The sequence below is a fragment of the Rhincodon typus genome, chromosome 21 (genome assembly GCF_021869965.1).
Source record: "Rhincodon typus isolate 14 chromosome 21, sRhiTyp1.1, whole genome shotgun sequence".
In the NCBI taxonomy this organism is placed as follows: Eukaryota; Metazoa; Chordata; class Chondrichthyes; order Orectolobiformes; family Rhincodontidae; genus Rhincodon; species Rhincodon typus.
Genome location: NC_063352.1, coordinates 37,480,516 through 37,500,383, shown reverse-complemented (window position 1 = coordinate 37,500,383; position 19,868 = coordinate 37,480,516). Strand labels below are relative to the sequence as shown.

The 19,868-nt window shown below is 40.4% G+C and overlaps 2 protein-coding genes across 3 annotated transcripts in view; both read right to left on the bottom strand.

The window, feature by feature from the left end:
* Positions 1 to 9,502, bottom strand: part of vwa3a (von Willebrand factor A domain containing 3A) — a 38,186-nt gene extending 28,684 nt beyond the window's left edge. The window contains exons 1-9 of one of the 2 annotated variants that reach the window (XM_048609253.1): positions 9,230 to 9,502; positions 8,935 to 9,035; positions 7,960 to 8,080; positions 6,924 to 7,048; positions 6,766 to 6,843; positions 3,908 to 3,962; positions 3,311 to 3,412; positions 3,100 to 3,206; positions 2,582 to 2,707 (exon numbers count right to left, since the gene is read on the bottom strand). In XM_048609253.1, the coding sequence (XP_048465210.1) occupies positions 2,582 to 2,707; positions 3,100 to 3,206; positions 3,311 to 3,412; positions 3,908 to 3,962; positions 6,766 to 6,843; positions 6,924 to 7,048; positions 7,960 to 8,080; positions 8,935 to 8,999 (779 nt within the window). In that variant the 5' untranslated portion in view covers positions 9,000 to 9,035; positions 9,230 to 9,502. Of the gene's footprint in view, positions 1 to 2,581; positions 2,708 to 3,099; positions 3,207 to 3,310; positions 3,413 to 3,907; positions 3,963 to 6,765; positions 6,844 to 6,923; positions 7,049 to 7,959; positions 8,081 to 8,934 lie in introns of both variants that reach the window. The other variant, XM_020514966.2, reaches the window with a different exon arrangement.
* Positions 9,503 to 14,560: 5,058 nt separating this feature from the next.
* mosmo (modulator of smoothened) overlaps positions 14,561 to 19,868 on the bottom strand; it is a 51,187-nt gene continuing 45,879 nt past the window's right edge. Inside the window, exon 3 of the mRNA XM_048609733.1 lies at positions 14,561 to 18,862. Within this exon, the coding sequence (XP_048465690.1) occupies positions 18,678 to 18,862 (185 nt within the window). The 3' untranslated portion in view covers positions 14,561 to 18,677. The remainder of the gene's footprint in view (positions 18,863 to 19,868) is intronic.

Here is a 19,868-nt window from a genome sequence, read left to right as displayed (position 1 = left end):
TAGGAAGAAATTGCATTTATATAGGGCCTTTTGTAATCAGTGAATGCCTTAAAAGCACTTTACAGCCAAGAGTGCACATTTGAAGTGTAGTCACTGTTATAAATGTAGGAAACATGGCAACTGAATAGCACACAGCAAGCTCCCACAAACAGTACAGCGATAAGGAGCAGACAATCGGTTTTAGGTGATGTAAATATTGGTCAAGACAGCAGGAAGAACTTCCCTGCTCTTCTATGAAATAGTGGCCCAGATCTATCTCTGTCAGCTCAGATAGCACAGTGAGCCCTTGTTTAACACAGAATTTCAAAACGGAGCACTCCCTCCGTACTGGACTGAAGTATCAGCCTGGATTTTGTGCTCATGTGTTTTGGAATGGGACTTGAACCCACAACCTTCCAACTCAGAGGCTCTTGGTCATGACTCCATCTGACTTGTTGCAATTACAGGCAATGGCCTTTCATAAACCAGCTATAGGTGCTACCTAAGTACCTCATTCAGCTGCTCTTTACCGGTAAAGAAAAACACACAATGCTTTTGTAAACAGTTTAATGAGACACCAATATTTTCTCCATACAATGCATCGTAAATAAATGAGCAGCTGCTTCTTTTCTTTATGTCATGATAATGCCAGATACCAGGGTGATACATGTTAAAATGTCACTTACTCTTGATCAGCTTTATTAGCTCCAGCTGCTGCCAGACCAAAGTTGATAGAAAGCACAGACCAGATTTGAGTACCAATCAAAAACTGTGATTTATGACAAATAATTAGTCTATAGCTACAGGTATATAGATATAGACCATTGCCATATACCTGTACTAACTAAAACGCTAATCCCTTATAAGCTTCCACACACACACACACACAATCACAAACATTCAGTACACACACACACACACACACACACACACACACACACACGAGACAGGTTATTGGTAGAGGTAGAAAAACTGGAAGGATAGTTCAGGGTCTTTACTTTCAGATTCCAATGACGAGATGGAATCAGCTCGCCAGGTCCTTGATGTTCAGATGTCTCTCTCTCTTGATGCTTCCACCAGTTTCATAAGAAATACAAAATACCTGATTCACTTTGAAAATGTCTCTGATTTATCAATTCAAAAGTCACAGTTGACAGCACCTGCTGGAAGAAAGGTAGCCTGTTTTCTTCAGGTTTAAACTGAGTCTTTGACTGCAGAGAACAGGTAGATGCTGGCCTAGGAGAAGATCTGCACGCTTCTTTCCCCCATCCCCTCTCTCTCTCTCTCTGTGCTTCTGTAACTCCCAGTTCCAAGCTACTCGGTAGCCAAGAACCAATCGCATAGTTGTTGTGAAGCGAAAGGTCTCCGTCTTTGATAATTGTCACTAGTCCACGGATCAATCAACTTTTTGCCAATAGGAGCTTCATCAGTACACAGCCCCAGCTCTAGATGGTCTGCAACCTGAAATTCATTTACTACTAGTTTCATTAGTTAATTACAGTGCCTGCCATGGATATCAGGTTACTTAATTTCAAAACTGCAGCCACTCTTATAAAACACTGTCTTCTTTTACTCATCCATGGGGTGTGGGTGTCACTGGCTAGGCAGCATTTATTGCCCATCCCTATTTGCCCAGAGGGCAGTTAAGAGTCAACCACATTGCTGTGGGTTTGGAATCACAGTCCAGATAAGGATGGCAGATTTCCTTCCCTAAAGAATATTAATGACCTGGATAGGTTTTTTTCCCGACTGGTCATCATAAAACTCTTAATTCCAGAATTTTATTAATTCAAATTCCACCATCTGTCATGGTGTGATTTGAACCCAGTTCCTAGAACATTACCCCTGGGTGACTAAAATAATAGATTAGCAATAATACCACCATGCCATCACCTTCCCACTCTTGAAAACTGTTTCTTTCTCATTTCATTCCCAGATTTTAGAAACACAAAAATAAAAAGACACACCAATGTCCTTTAGGGAAGGAAGTCTCAAATTCTCATATAGCTTTCATGTGAATCCAGACCCACAGTAATGTAACTGATTCTTAACTGCCCTCTGAAATAGCTCAGCAAGCCTCTCAGCTCAAGGGAAATAAATGCTGGCCTTGTCAGTATTCCCACATTTCATGAAAGAAAATCAGATAACAGCGCACGAAAGTATTGAATCTTCTCAACCATTCAATAAGATCACAGTTGATCTTTTACTCCACTTGATCCTCAAATTCCTAAATTCCCTTAATACCCCAAAACTGAATCTCTCTTGAATGTCTTCAATAACCGAACATGCAGAGGCCAGAGGGTTCCAAAGGTTCAAAACTCGGTTTGAAATGAAATGGCCCCTCACCCAGAAACTGTAATCCTGAGTTCTAGGGCTCTGTAATAAGAGAAAACAGCTCTCTCACCATCCACCCTGTAAGACCCTCTCAGAATCTTATATATTCAATGTTATGACCATTCATTCTTCCAAACTGTAGGGGAGTCAGGTCCAATCCACTCAATCTCTTCTCATAGATCATGAGTCCTGTATGTTACTTCCCATTCAGCATGTGACAAATGAGCCACCAGTAACTAGGCATTCTTATGTTTCGATGTTTTCTTACCATGACCCCAGTATAATGAGAAGAGAATTCAACTTCCTCACTTTCACTATTTTCTTCATGGCCTTCAGTAGGTTGCAGGTGCCACTGGGCTGGAGACCTTGAACCCATTGCCGGGCTTCATCTAGGCTGTGACAAACAATAAGATAACCATTGATAAAAACGGACAATGTGAGAATGACAGTACATTCATAAACTCCCATTTGATGTTAGCAATGGAATTTCAATCCCCACTTCTCTTACAACAACCACAAACACAGCAAAACTTCCCAAAGTGATTCACAGGAGCGATTATCATACAAAGGTGACATCAAGCCGCACAAGCACATATTAGGGCAGGTGGCAAAGAGATGGGTTTTAAGAAATGTTTTAAAGGAGGAAAGAGAGTGTCAGAAGGATAAGGAAGAAATTAAAGAACCCATGATCCTGGAGGGGCTGAAGGCATGGCCATCAATGATGGAGTGGATACAGGAAAATGTCAATACATAATGGAAAAAAGACTAGCAAAAAATGTCACTTACGTGCGAATGTTAACATCCCGGGGGGTCTCCCAGAGTTCAGAGATATCACTACCAAAGGAGAGGAAATAAAACTGCTTCCTAAAACAGAGCTGTTCGTCCAGCAGACACTGTGAATCAAGAAACAGAGCTCAACTTGACACAGGAAATATTCTTTACAGCAGCTATTCCAAATAAAATGTTTTCTTTTCCTGCTACACAATTGCACACTGACCAGGAGAGCTGCCTGAAAGTCCTGCAGTCGTCCAAGTCCGCAGTTTGCATCAGAGGAGTCGATAAGCAGACCGACCCGAGAACCCTTCACCAAACCGAACATCTAATGGCAGACACAAGGTTAGAGAGGTCTTTAATGAAATACAATCAATGGGTTTTCACGCTGGGGGAGAAACAGACAAAATCCTAGTCATGTGACCCACCCACAAAACTATGGGATAAACTTGTAAATAATTTTTTTATTCAAAATATTCACACTAATTTAAAAAATGCTATGATCACAAAACTACTAATTAATAAACCCAACATTTCACAACAAACGTAGAATCTGATTATTTAGTTTCTATTAATCAGGAACTCTGTCTATAATTTGTCTTTGAGACAAGCTTTTGAAAGTTGCTTGGGGAGTGTTGCCTTATAATATTCCAAATTCCGAAGTGGGCTGTTCAATTTGGGATTGCTATGTTCTTGCTTTAATCCAGGCACTGATCTCTTACAGGGAATAAAACACGTTTTATATATATAGAGTCAGGGGAAGAAGCTGGCCTCTTACTGTATTGTATGATTCCGTTCTAGATCATAAAGCAGAAAAGCTAACCTTTCTGCTCCTTTCCATCAGCCATTCCATCCGTTGGTGATAAAGGTCAGTCATTCTGAAAATATTTAATGAAACGGGTCAGAACAAAGATCTGAGCAGAGATTGACCATCATTTCAGGAAGAATGGCATCTTAAATTGATATAATACCTTTAATGTATGAAAATATTCCAAGGTGCTGCACAGGAGAGTTGACAAATAAAACGTAACATTGAGCAATGCAAGGCGATGTCAGGTCAGGCAACCAAATGCTTGGTCAAAGAAGTATGTTTTAAAGAATAAATTAAAGGAGGAAAGTGAGGTAGATAGGCAAAGAGGTGTAGGGAGGGAATTCCAGAGCTTGAGGCCTATGGAACTATAGGTAAAGTCCCATTGATGGAACAATTCTGATTTGAAATGCATTGGAAACCAAAATTAGACCTTGGAGGGTTGTGGGACTGGAGGAGACTAATAGAAATAGGGAGGGGTAAGGCCATGGAGGGGTTTGAAAACAGGGATGAGAATTTTAAAATCAAGATGTTGTTTGACCCCGGAGTCAGTGTAGTTCAGTGAGCACTAGAGTCATTGCTGAATAAGATCTGGTGAGAGTTATTTGAACTCAGGTTTGTGAAGAGAATAGCAAGAAATGGATGACAGCACAGAATAAAGGTAATTCAGCCTATCCAGCTGATTCCTTCAATAGACTTCATACAGCCATAGGCTCCGTTTCACCCAAATGAACTGCCTGATTCCCAGAGATAATCAGACACCATTGTAGAATCTATATCTGGCCTACTTCTCCCACCGCTCAGCCCAATCAATATCTCCCAGGTACATGTCTCTGTTCAAAATCACTGAAACTATGTTTGCAGTGTTGTCCAATTTCATCATCCTGGGAAGTATTTGAGAATCCAGGTATGGTGATTTGCATTTCTGATCATTGAATAATGAATGAGCAACACCCACCATTTGTCGGGTCTATCATCTCAATCTTTATTTGCACAATTTATACTGTGCATTTGTTGGTAATAGACAGTGAACTGTTTTTGATTGTTGTGATGCAGGCTTAAAGATATTTTTAATCAACCTATTCAGACATGTTATTACACACCTCTGGGATAGGTGGGACTTGAATTTGAGCCACCTGGTCCAGAGATACGGGCACTACACTGCACCACAAAACCCTTATTTCCTTGGTCACCAACTAGCGGCAGATAGTTGTTGTAAATATCCTCAAGTGAAGGGCATTTCCCTCAGTTTCAAAGGTTTCCTCCAGGTGCTCCAGTTTCCTTCCACAGTCCAAAAATGTGCAGGTTAGGTGGATTAGCCATGGTAAAATGCGGGGTTACAACGAATGGGTTGGGAGCTAAGTCTGGGTGGGATGCTCTTCGGGGAATTGATGCAGACTTGAGGGGGCAAATGGCCTCTTTCTGCACTGTAGCGTAATGGGGTGGGGTTTCTATTGAAATGAATACTTGCATTGTCACAGCAATACCCAGGCCTGGCCCGTGATTTCTCAATATTTCTAATCAATCTGTTCACAGTTTATGTGACATGCCTCTGGATTAGTTGGGACTTGAACCCAGGCCTCCTGACTCAGAGGCATGGACACTACAACTGTGCCACAAGAGCCCCAATCAGTAATTTCTATTGACTGCCACTAAATTAACGCAAGGGAAGACGCTTCATGCAGAATGAGCTCCAGGTCAAATAATCAGTCCTTAACTGATTCAAAGGCACACTCTGTGCTTGGAAAAGTGCTGTAGAACAGTAGAACAGCATTTATTATCATGTGCACTCGAATGAGTTTGTAATGTCACTTCACAGTGCCAGGGTACCTAGATACAGGTACTTTAAGTGTTGAAATAGTGGAAAAAAATAGGCTGGCATGGGAATATTGAGTTTAAAAAGTCCAGAATAAGAATAAAAATATCTTTAAGTTCTCAAGTTAGAAGTCCTTTTTCACGGAGTCTGTGCCCGCCAGGCTGCAGGGCATGAGGCCATGCTGCCTCCACAGGTCGAACTCCGTCCAGGACGTGTCTCCAGGATCGGTCCCTCTGGTCGGCCCATGCTCGCTCTCCTCCCACTCCAGGCTCCAGCCGCGACTCACTTCCGGGACTCAGCCTGTGTTGGCTCTGCTCCATGCTCTGTGCTCTGGCTGTGACTTGTCTCCCCTGCCGGGCTGGTCTCAGACTCGGTTCTCCATTTCCTCCAGGTAGGGAACTTTAAGAAGTTAAAAGTTAGGGTTGGGGGGAGGGGGAAGAAAAACTTCATCAACAAGGTAAATAAAAAGAGAAAGGAAAAGCAGCTGGTGAGCAGACAAGCTCCCACTGGAGCTTCTTACTCTGCCACCATCTTAACTGGTGCAAAGGGGTGCTCTACTCATACAATAGTGACTACATTTCCAAAGGCTCTTCCGATTTTAAAATGCTTTGTGACATCCTGAAGTTATAAAGGAGTCTGTAAAAATGCAAGTCTTTCTTCAGCCTCATATTGCTTCACTATTACTCTGTCCTGTTCTCCCCATTTCAACAGGAACACTTTAAAAATACTTTGACTGTAAACCAGTTTGGGGAATCCCATGGCTGAGAAAGATGTCAAAGAAATGCAAGTAGATTTTGAACATCTTTTTCTCTAACCCCAGTCTTTCTCTATCTGTCCGCTTGATTTTCTCTCCTCTCCAGTACTGTTGTTATGTCTTCCTCTTGCCCTGCCTGTCTTCCTCCTCTGTGATGTTTGTCCCAATCCCATCTGTAACGATGTCTCTCAGTATCGCTCAAGATTCAGAGACCATTCTCTCTGTTTCTGTGCAATCCATTCACTCCTATTGCAGTTACAGAGCAAGTAAATATTCAAGAGAGGAATCAGGAAAAATACTTACTGTTGAAGTTTGGATTCAAACTCATCAATGACATCCAAGCCAAGCTGCAGTTGTTTAACGTCCTTCTCATCCTCTTTCCTAAAGTGCAGGTGCAGGGAATGCAGTTAAAAGGAGTTTTAGATAACACAATACCTGTTAATTGCTTCTGTTAGACTCACATAATGATCTTGCTGAGTGTTAGAAGATGCTGAAGCGTCAAATTCTGGTGATCGAGGCTGTGATTGGTCAGCCATTCCTCGGATGTCTGGTTTTCATTGGCCAGCGGCTGTTTCCCTTCCGTTCTCTATAGCGGGCATGAGGTAGAAATGAGAAACCACAGCCTCAGGAGCTGCCTACAGTACTGGACTTCCAAAACAGGGAATTGGAAAAATACTTGGGAAAGAAAAGAAATAGCAGGGCTGCAGGGGATGGGGGAAAGAGATCAGGCAATGGGGTTCAAACCCATGACTTCTCCCACCCAAAAAGGTAGCAGACACCACCATCTGCAAGTTTCCCACCAAGCCACACACCATCCTGACTTGGAACAATATTGTTGTTCCTTCGTTGTTTCTGGATCAAATTCCTGGAACTCCCTTACTCACAATACTTTGAAAGAACTGACACCAAACAGACTGTAGCAATTCAAGAAAGTGATTCACCACAATCTCATCAAAGCTGTTGGGGATGGGCACCCCAGCAAAATGCACATGCTATGAAAGAATGCAAACAAAAGATAATTCTTTTATAGAATTGGCACAGTTTTGATGGAGTGTGCTCTGTGCTGTAAGATTCTATGAAAGGAACAACAGTCAAAAAGAATTTCCAAATGTTATTATCACAGCCTTGCTGTGTGTCCAAAAATGAGGGGTTACTCAAGCATTGAATGTATAGAAAATGTTTAATGCTCCAAAGCAGTGTAAAGATGCCTCTGTTCAAACTGAGAAGGGTAATAGTTGACACAAATTTAATTTTACCTTTCAGTCACCAAATTTAGATGACAAAATTGCTGTGAAACCTCACAGAAAAGGACTTTAGGAAAACAAGGTTGGACTCTATGTATGAGCTCCCACTGTGGGACCCTGGCCTGTTGAGCATTTGGTTGTGAATTTGGGGAATATTATATTGCTCAGCCCTCACCACTCGTGCCCCCCTCCACACCTCCCACAAGATTTTACATTCCATACAGCCCTCAGTCTGATCAGGTCTGTTACATACCAACAACCCACTGGTTTGATTGACATGAGTCACCAATAATCCATCATCTGGTTCAAGGTTGATGATAGCAACATCTTGCCAGGGTTTTCTCTGTCTCCAAGGGATGTTCTCAGATTGTGGCCTTGAAATACAGCAATGCAATTGTTAAAAATCAAAATACTTCCAGTGCATTACATCACCCAGTCAAAATCAAACAGTAGCTTTTTAATGGTCTTTCTCCAGGTCCCAGTTGAGGGGCTGAATGGCCTTATTCCTGCTCCCAATGGAGGGGGAGAACAGTTTTCCTTCTGTTCCTGAGGGTCTATGACTCTGCACAGAGATAGTGTACAGCTGGTTACAGAGCATGGAGCTTAAGATCCTCTTTGCAGGTTTCTAGTCTTGCACTGGCGCCGTTCGATGTGAAGAAAGCAAAAACATGAAGATAGAAATATGGAAATTATCTGCATTTTTGCCATTCCCAGAGGCTGACTGGATGGCATGTGACTGAGTCATGTTGAGCACCAGGAGCCAAAAAGTGAACAGGTTGGCAATGTTTACTTAGCCTCAACATTTGCACTGAGGATTAAAATATTTTGCCAGGCTCCATACTGCTGATCACTTTGCAGTAACAAGTGTTGACTATTAAGTGAGGTAAGGACCAGGAATCAATAGAAAAGCATTCCATCGTCAAAAACCCCATTTGTAATCATTTTCCATGCTAGCACAATGAGAATGGTCACTTGAGCAAAGCTGAGGGAGAACTGCCAACACAAAGAAAGCAATTGGACGCTGTAGGCTATCAGATACCTGATCGACAGCACTCTGCAGTCACTGGAGCACAAGGAAGAGGGTGGAAAAGAACAAAAGGGTAAATAATTTGGAAGGAAGTTCTAACTTGTCCAAAAACTTGATCATCGCAGGTCTGTAGATAAATAATATGAATCATCTTCACCGAGTTTAGTGATTTTAAAAAAAAACTATAATAAATGAACTTACCATTCACTTTGAAGAAACTGCTCATTTGCCAGGATATCAGCCATGTTATCAACGTGTGGGTTCATTGTCACTGTCAACAGTTTTTAATCTGCACCAAGACACTAGACAAGAAAGATGTTAGCAACTGATCGGGAATGACTGCTCCAAAAAGAGATAAAGATAACGCACAGCTAGTGAAATTTCTCCCGATACTGAAAGCCCAACCCGCGCTACTGCAGATCCCACTATATTTCTCAGCGACGTGTCAATCATTAGGGTCTCAAGAAGCCGGGTGATTGACAGATTCCGGACTCACCGGCTCGGGCTCCTCACCGCCTTTAGGATGTTTGTCTGTTGCCAATAGAGATGGAAGAGTCCATTCCTAACAAAATGCATACATTCTCGGCTGTAATCGTGAAAGGGAATCATTAGGTTTATTGAAGACCTGTGTATTACAGTTTAGTTATCAGGGAGAGCAAATTCAATCCGTCTAATATTATACAATTGACTCTTCTGTTTTAAATAAACTGAGTAGTGGAGTCCAAGCTTTGCAAGTAGCGGTCAGAGCTGTAGCCTGGTAACAGACAAGGGAGGTGCTGACAACAAGCAAATCGGAACCAGCTGATTGACATAATGACAACATCTGAAATTCTTGGTGTCTTAATATTTCGTAAATGTTTCAAATCATTCAAATCACACACACAGGAGGTCCAGGAAGTGCCTCGTCCTATTACTAAATACAAGCTCCCAGACCCACAGCAGGATGCAAAAATAAAACAAGCAAAAAAATACGCTCGGGCGGTAGGTTACTGAAACTGGAATAAATCCGGAGCGGTAGTTTCACTCGGTCGAACATCGCAACGGGGGACCAATTGCAATTGACAAAACTTGCTGCTTCCGTATACTGTCCTCTTGCTTTTGTGTTTACGTATTTCATGTAATATTCAACATACTGTAAGATGTAAAGTCGCCATATCGTACCAAACTGGGCTGCTCTCTCAACAGACTGGTAGTGGTTTGAGGACAGTCCTCCATGGTAACTTCAGACAGTGTGGGAATTGAACCCATTGTTCGTATCACTGTACATAGCAGATCCAGCCATCCTGCCAATGGAGTTAACCAAAATCAAGCTTTTACTATTAGCACTCCCTTTGTCTTTTGCTCTGGGCATTCTCCCAATCTGTTCCACTCACTCCTCCTCCCCGCTTGGTCAACAATATAGATACGATCATTTCCCAGCCCCATTCAGTTATGAAGGAGCATCACTGGACTCAGTGTTAACTCTGTGTGCCCTCCACAGACTTGCTAAGTTTCTCCAATACTTCGTTTTTATTTCAAATCTTAACTTTCCTGCTTTTATTCTAAGCACTCCTAACTCTTGCTTGTAATGGACCCACACTGGTTTGGCCAATTTTTTGATGTTTGGAAGAAACTATTTCAGTGTTTTATCTATTTTTGCAATTTATATTAATATTCAATTCTCCCTTTCTTTATCAGCTTCTTGATCTTCCTATTCTAAAATTTAAATATACTTATCTGGAAACTTACAGGCCTTTCCTGTTAATCTTATTCAATCCTTAACTTCTATTGTTGAATGATGTTTTTTGGGTTTTTGTGCCTTCAAGAAATGTATAGTTGCTGTCAACTGTGGTATTTCTTTAATTCCAGCCACTGTCTATGTATAATCATGCATTTTAATATACTATTCCAATCCACTCCAGTCAAATTTCTCCCTACCCCATATCTTCACAATTTATTTTGTTCAATTCTATCACCCTGGTTTCAGACTAAACCACTTTCAAACATAACGTAAAATTCTATCATATTATCTCTAAAGGTTCTTTATAACATTATTAATTAGCCCTTTTAATTACATAGATCAAAAATAGCCTATTCAATCATTCATTTATCAACTTACTGCTCCAGAAAACCATCCCCAGTACACTCCAGAAACACAACCTCCATAGCATTTATGCTCACTAGGTTTAACCAGTCTATATGCAGGTTGAAGTCACCCATTCTTACTGTAATATCCATGGCACATGTTTCTCCTGATTAATACTATGCACCATACTACTGCTACTGATTGGTGGCCTACATGTAAATAACTCTTCTCAACGTTTGCCGATATTTCTTAGCTCCATCCAGATTCCATGTCATTCTGATCTGATACACTGTACTGATCCTATCACCTATCTCCAGTGCACCACCACCTCCTTTACCTTTTTGCATGTGTTTCCCAAAGATTGAACCCCAATATCAGGGTTTATAATGAACATGACTTGTAAAATTTCAAAAGGTCCTTTAGGGATTTCAAAATGACTTCATTGGAAAATTATGTAATTTTCTGCAGTTAAATTGATTAAAAGCCAATCACTCAGAATTCTGGGAATATTACAAAGCTTAGGTGAAAGTTAATTCACCTTTTGTGATTCTAAGAATGAGAAATAAATTGTCAGGTTGCCTGCCATTCTTCAGGTAAAACAGCAGAGGGAGCTGCAAACTACTCTCTAATCCTGGTCACAAAAACAGAACTTGCTGGAAAAGCTCAGCCGGTCTGGCAGCATCAATGCAGAGAAATCAGAACTGAGAAAGGGTCACTGGACCCAAAACGTTAACTCTGATTTCTCTTCATAGATGCTGCCAGACCTGCTGAGCTTATCCAGCAACTTCTGTTTTTGTTTCTGATTTACAGCATCTGCAGTTCTTTCGATTTTTCTCTAATCATTGTGGCTATCTCAAAATCAATCAGAATTAGACCTTTGTAATAGTAACTTGTGTAGCTCTTAACGTAATAAAATGTCCCAAGGAGCTTCAAAAAGCATTGTAAAATATAAGAGTGATATTAGGTTAGATGATTAAGGCTTGATCAAAGTAGGTTTTTAAGAGAACATTTTAAAGGAAGAATGTGACATTGAGAGATTTGGAATGGGAATTCCAGAGCTTAGGGCCTAGGTAATTGAAGGTATAGCAGCCAATGATGCAGTGATTAAAATCAGGATGCTAAAATGCTGAAATTTGGTCATTACAAAATCAGGATATTGCTTGGTTGATCAAGAGCCAATGGAAGTCAGCAAGATGATGGATGAATGGGCACTGATGATTTAAGATGTAGGCAGCAGAGTTAAACCTGTATTAACTCTGTAATTAATCCATAAATATGATACTGTGTTGTCACAGTCACCAGTAGTTACAGAAATCTATGCGCACAGACAACATTATTGTATTCCTAAAATAAAACAAAGCACTGCAGATGCTGGAGATCTGAAACAAAACAGGAAATTTGTGGTGAAACTCAGCAGTGTCACTGGATTCAAAACATTAACTCTGCCTTTTCCCCAGACATGCTGTCAGACCTGCTGAGTTTCACCAGTAATTTGTTTTAATTTCAATGTTGTTTTCTTGAAACAATGTTTGAATTCAACAAAATCCAAAGAAAACCAATAAAATTAAAATCATGTTTTTTGGGGATGTTTATTATCTGAAGGGACCATTTATCCTTCAATTCTTGATGACACTCCAGACCAATGCTCCTTATCTTTGAAGCAAGCGTGGAGAGATGAAGGTTAAATTTATGCCACTGTTAAGATGTTTCTTAAAATCCATCTCATTGGCCAAGTTTTTAGTCATCTAATAGTATGCAAACATGTGAGTTAGTGTCAAATTGTGTTTTCCAGGTGTGTTGAACTATTCAAGACTGTGATTTTCAAGTTCAGATTGAGCCTGGCCTTGTTTTGGGGAAGGAATATAGGGAGATCTACTCTGGCCTATTCCACAGTCTGGTCTGCGTCCAGGAATCCTTGGAACTTGCACACCCAGGGCTTACAGCAACTGGTGGATACTGAAAGGCACAGTGTCCATAGATACACAAAATAACACTGAGTTAGTTTTGTAGAACTCTTTTGCCAATTAGTCTGTTGAAATTAAAAATTTGACAGCTCAAACAGCACGGCTCCAGAACGGAGGCAGAAAACTACTCCAGCTTTGCTGTCTTGGTTTAACAATAATTTGAACATCAAGAGAGATCCATTGTTACATTTTTGTATCCATTGGGTTTATTAATCTGCTGAGCTTCCCTGTCAGTACCATAATTATACTGCTCAACTCCCACACCCTACATTCACTCATTATTCCCCATTTTCAGATCTTTTTCTAGATAACGTTCAAGTATTTTATATACACCTGGGACGGCAGACAGGCTTATTGACCTTCCCTCCAGTAGATACAATTTCTTTGTATTTTGTCCTTCAAACAAAACCCCTCAGACAATATTTAGTAGAGTGATTTAAATCTCTAGTCCCTGTTAACACAGATTGCATCGTTGCAAAGATTTGGAAGGGGTCTTGATGGCAAGTTGGTTAGCTCAGTTGCCTAGAGTGTGATGCACACAGCTTCAATCCCCAATAAACAGGTGTAGCAGCACATACAGGCCTTTCTTCAGTTTGCCCCTCAAGATACATATAACCAATTGTCTCTAATGGAGAGAGATGCTGATGGTCTTTTGCAGTCCAAGAAAGGAGAGGTGTTTGGGTGCCAGGTCTCTAGGTTAAGCCAACAAGATAGCCATCAGCTCTCAGAACATCATGCTGACAATCTAGATTTACAGTCCTGATGGAAAGCTTCAACAGATACTGTCTTTCACATGAAACTATCAAGCGTGGACCCATCTACCCTCTCAAGCAAGTTCAGAATGATCACGTAGCCACTACTTGACAAGTATGTTCAAATGGTGCCCTGAACACTTATCCCTCATCAACATGACAGAGAAAAAAAAAATCATTTATTTCATGGCAGATTGTGGGATTTCGTCGAGCATAGGTTAGTTGCTGCACTTCCTACAACATTGGCTATACTTAAGTGCTTCATCATTTGGAAAGAGGTTGGGAAGTCATGAAAGGTGCTATAAAATATAAATTTTTATTTTGTATCTTAGCAGGGAGGAAGATTACCTGTAGTTCAACAAAGATCTTTTTGAAGGTGGAAGAATTCCTGGGATTTTACTTGTCAACGAGTTGATCTATCTGGTGCATTTTTAAGTGAACAGAAATTTGTATAAAATTTAATTCTTGTAACATTTGAAAAAAACACCAGTTCCTTTAGTAGACAATTGTTTTATTTGATAAACTTGCTCAATAACAAAAATACAAGTGAGGGAAAATTATGTTCTCTTTGTACAGATGTATTAACAATGCCTCCTCTGAAATTATTGGTCTTAAAAACTGCAGTAACCAATTATAAAACAGATCGATAATATAATAGGATATTGTACAGGCTGTTTGCAGATATCCCAAAGAGTCCCTTTTGTGACTTTATACAATAAGAAAATGACTAGATCTCATTATGGATTTCTTGGATTAACCACTGAATCATTTGGACGCAGTGAGGCATTTGCGTTATCCTTCATTGTTGTGTCCTTCAGATAGGGGTTGATGTGGACTGGAAGCAAGGGGACAAATGAATGTAAACAACTCATATAGAAACCAAGATATAATACAACTAAACCATTAAATGAAACATCAGGGAACAAAGTAATGTAATTTCAGTGTTTCCCACCAGATAAAACTGGCTCTAGTTACGTTAACTCAACAACATTTTGAAAAAGATCTCTCCCCCTACCCCACCCCCCCCCACATCTTTTTAATGTGCTGCCCCAGAGAAAACATCAGCTCAGGAATGACTAACAGACACAAATGATCAACGAACTGAAACATACAGGATTGATGTGATCTACAAGAGTTAGAGAGAATATATAAATCTTTAAACAGAATGCAGTCCAAATAAATTTGTTTTCCAAAATAACGGGCTGCACTGATGATATTAATAATTTTCCTTTGCTCAGAAAGCACTAAATACCGAGTTTTCTTTTTGCACAGGGGAAAAATCAAGCCATTAAAGTGGGAATTTAAAGCAAAAGTGGGAATATATGATGCTGTCGAACTGCTCAGTCAGTTAACTGCAGGATCTAAAGCTAAAGTCACCATCAATCTACTAGACTACAGGGTTTTTCTCTCATTAGACAGATTAACCAGAGGGTCACCATGCCTCAGGCGAGAGGAGGGATTGAGAAGGAGTGTCCCTCATGGTAACTTCAGCCGGTACAGGAATTGAACTCACGATTAGCATCACTCTGTGACGCAAAGCAGCTATCCAGCCAACTAAGCTAACCGATCCTCTAGCTGCAGGGTGCACATGGTGACTTCAAAGCCCCTCAAAAGGGCCCTAATCTAACATGAGAAAAAATGTTGAAGCGGTGGGCGGCCCGTTGGCTCAGTGGTTAGCGCTGCTGCCTCTCAGGGCCAGGGACCCGGGTTCGATTCCACACTCGGGCGACTGTGTGGCGTTTGCACATTCTCCCCGTGTCTGCATGGGTTTCCACCAGGTGCTCTGCTTTCCTCCCACAGTCCAACAATGTGCAGTTGTCTAGGGTGGGATACTCCTTGGAGGGTCGGTGTGGACACAAAGGGCCAAATGACCTGCTTCCACACCGTAGGGATTCTATGATACTGTCAACTTGCTGATTGCGTTGGATTGAATGACAAATGATTTGCAGTTTGAGAAAATGAAAACAATTTGTACCCACTTACAAAGCATGATTACTGCAAAAGGATCTTCAAAACAAAAAGGCATGTAACTTTGTAAACTGATGGTCAACTATTTTAAAGGTTGTAAGTGGGTCTTGTATATGTCTTAAAATGTTGTATTACTAAAGGATACCTGATGTGATGTTCTGCGATATTGTGTAAAATTTAGAATGCAATACAGCGTGCAGAGCAGATGTTTTCAAATATTTGATATTCTTTCAGTCAAGTACCCAATACCTCCAATAATTTTGTCAAGTGATTTATTCAGAAGTCTGTTTCTACAATCTAGATATAGTTTAATACAAACACTTGGTCAAAGTACATCTGAAGTTCCAAGAGCTATTCCTGGGGCTTTTGGTAGTTATTTACTGCTATCTCCTGTGTTACTGCTATAAAAACTGCAATCTGAAGTGAGGCCAGGGAGTAAGGAACATACACACATTGCACAGTAACATGTTATGACGCGGGCTTTTTCACTTATATTGGCAGAGTATAGCTCATCTTGTACCATCAATGATATCAACCAGGTAAAGTGGAAGACATGGAGAGGACAGAGTGTACACAGGTAGAAAGCGGAGAGCAGAGTGTGAAACAGGGAGAGAAAGCAAAAGGTGAGCAAATGCAAGAGAAAGAGACATACATAGACACACACATATGGGCACAGGCCAGTAGGAGAGTGGCAGGGAGGCAAAGAGGAAGAAATGGGCAGACTGCAGAATGAGAAGCAGAAGAAAGCTAAAGAAATCTTTGTTTTTAAACTACTAAGACTTTACAGCCACTGGTGGTCCCATGTGAGCCTGTGTTAATCAGAACTGTACATGTGTTCATGAAAAATGAAACTGTCGTCAAGTCGGTTACAAACAATAAAATTAGGTCAACAATCTTTTGTTATTGCTAAATGAACATATGAGCTCAGCCATAATTTCTCAAAGTATGTTTTGTTATTTAGTATATAATTCAAGGTGTTTGCTTTAGAATACAGGGGATGTAATTCAGGAATTCTTGATCTACCAAATTAAATTATATTTCTGATTAATTAATGCTTTCTCATACTTCCTGGTTTAAGCAGATCGTTCACATTTCCATTCAGTTTCTTACCATACAGCACTGCTGGACTTGTCTTTTGTTTGTATTTCCAACAAGTTGAGATATGGGTAGGAATGTGAATGCTGAGGTACTAGGTCACTTAAATATACAAAATTGTTCCTTGATGGTTATATTTCTTGTACATCATTTTCTTCAATACGTAGAACACACAGATCACTGGAAGCAGTCGCCTTTTTGCCAGAAGTAATATTCCTGGCATCGCCAAATGACTCAATTTCACTTCTACCCACATTCTTTCAGTGAACAAGCACCTCAAGCTATTGCGTTAGCCAACACACAACCACCAGCATTGTGATCCACTGTGAGGCCACAAGGGCTGTTCTTGAAGAGATATGCTCAGGAACAGATTAGTCTAGTTCCAAACAATCTCTTTTGAAGGGAAAGGCACATAGTACATTTGTACAGTGCCTGCATCTAAACTCCATTTTTAAGAGTGAATGGGAATTAGCAATATTCCTGCAGCAGTCTCAGAGCTGTAATTACTATGTCTCAGTGCAGATGTGTATCTTAGGATAGGACAGTAGTGTTCTTTATAGACATCTAAGCCAAGCTTTATTGCTGATATATTAAATACTAGGTCAGTTGAGTTCACTCAGAAAGCTTGTGTAGAACTGCAGCAGTCCTTCAACAGCTGGTCTCACACAATTCTGTACCTGTTCCTGTCGATCAGATAGCTCAATCCATTATTGTCATCATAGTGAACAACTTCACACTGATCCCGAAGCATCAGCACAAGGTCTGAAAGGGAAGCTCAGTTTAATGGCTCTACATAGATGTATGGAAACATATAGTTATCCGATCAGAGATAGTATCTTCATTTAATATCATACAACCGGATTGCCTAGGATAAGTAAACACAATGAAGGTGACTGGAGCTGCTGAATGGGCTAAGTTAATGTACATCTGCAGGCAGATGTACATTGCACAAACAATGGATGAAGTTTTGGTAGTAAAAACTGGAGGACAACTCTGGACAACCACAGCCAGTACATTAGTCAAAACATTGTTTTAAAAAAAAAATCAGATTTAAGCAGTGGAGTGATTAAAAGGATATGTCACAATCTTTCTCCTCATATACAAATAATTTAATAAAGATAATTTCTTAGTTCAGCTTAGTCAACTTAAAAAAAAATTGCACCCAGTAAGGTTTAGACATGTGATAATATTGTGTAAAAACATGAAGTTGGGATCAGTTACTACAGAACAAAAAAAGCACAAAGAATGAGGTAACTGAGGACTTTCAACCATTCTGACCTCAAAATGACAGCAACTCGGACTTTGACCTTCTCAGCACAGTGTTTTCCAGTCATTTGAACACTCTTGAGTTGCATATACATTAAACTGCATCAGCCAACAGAAAGAGGAGGGGGGATTTCTTCTAAACATTACTGAACAGAAAACATAATATTTGGCTTTAATATCCAGCAGGATTAAATTTTCATAATTGTTTTATACAGAATAGAAAGCAATTTTTGATCTATAGGCTTCATAACTTGATCCTGGTCAGACTGGCACTCCATTGCGCTCCAAGTCCTGAATCACATCCAATTTGGTATAACTTTTGTTTAGTAGTGTAACATTCCTCACCAACTTTCAATTTTTCAATGGTTCACCATCTTGGAAATATCGCAACAGTCTATTCTTCAGTGAGGCCTGCCCCACCTGCATTGTCCATTTTACTTCCAGCCTAATACTGAATCTCTTTCTAAAGAGTGAAGAAAACTTGTGAGTGTGTGAACTTGGGCTCAAATGCCTGTTGCTAATATGAAGTGTTGACAGGTATAGTGTTAATGGTGGGGACACAGAAGGATAGATTTTGATGCCGCTTCAGTGAAGTAGTCTCCTCAGGTTGTTCATTTTCCAGAACAGCCCCATTCTCATCCACAATAAGCAGCAGTTTTTTTCACAATATTCTGAATCAGCATGAGGGTAGATGAAGGAAAAACTCTTCTTTGTCTCCAAAGTGCATAGTGATATGAACAAATCCATCCTCGGTCTTGGGAGTTGCTCTAAGCAGTCCCCAGATGACAAATGCAACTCGTATGTGTAACACTGGGCAGGCGTTTCTCTGTTTCTTCAACCAGGTAGGCAAACCTTCCCTGCAAACAGGAGTCCCACAATGGTAAAGAAGATGGACAAGACAAATAGCACGTACGATGATCCAACCTGGGTATTGTTGGGTAACTTGTATGGTTGCCCTCCAACTTCATTGATGTAAAATCCAATCGGAAATATCAGGGCTGCCATACAGAACAGGATCACTGACGAGGTGGGACGGCGGTGGTGGGGGGAGAAAAGAGAGAGAGAGGAAAAGGGAACAAGTACACATTAGTATATTAGTAATGTACATTGAGGCAATATAATTTGTTATTTCTCCACAAACATTCATCCTGATGAAATTTTATTTGCTTTTAACTTTGGTATGAAATAACTGAGCAAAGGTGCTTCTTGATTAAAACAAAAGGCAATGAAACAGGATATAACACAATGATGCATGTATATAGAGCAGTGATGAGGGGAAGATGGGTGTGCAACACACTAGGATATTTCTCCTTTCAACTCTTTGAATCCAAGCATTTTCTCAAAACCCCTTTGTAACATATAATCATGTTTTCTTGTGTGAAAAACAACCTGCATAAAAAAAACTTAACATTTTTTCTTTATTCATTCACAGGATGAGGGCGTCACTGGCTAGGCAGCATTTATGCCTATCCCTACCCTAGGGCAGTTGAGAGTTAACCACATTGGTGTGGGTCTGGAGTCGCATGTAGGCCAGACCAGGTAAGAATGACAGATTTCCTTCCCTAAAGGACATTAGTGAATGAGGTGGGTTTTTCTGACAATTGGCAATGGATTTATAGTAGTCATTAGATTCTTAGTTCCAGATATTTATTTAATTCAAATTCCACCATCTGCTGTGGCGGGATTCAAACTCATGTCCCCAAAATGTTATCTGGGTCTCTGGATTAACAGTCCAGTGATAATACCACTAGGCCATCGACTCCCTATGTTGCTGATTCTTGACAGCCCTCTGAAATGGTCTAACAAGCCAATCAGTTTTACCATACCGCTATAGAAAGATTAAAAAAAAAAATGTCACTCAGCATTGACTTAGGCACTGGAAACACCACAACCCTGAAAGGTCCTCCTCATTAACCTCTGGAGCTTGTGCCAAATTTGGCAAAACTGTCACACAGATTAATCAGTCAAAACCCCGACACTGTCTATAAAGTATGATACAGGGAGTATGATTATGTCCCAGGAGAC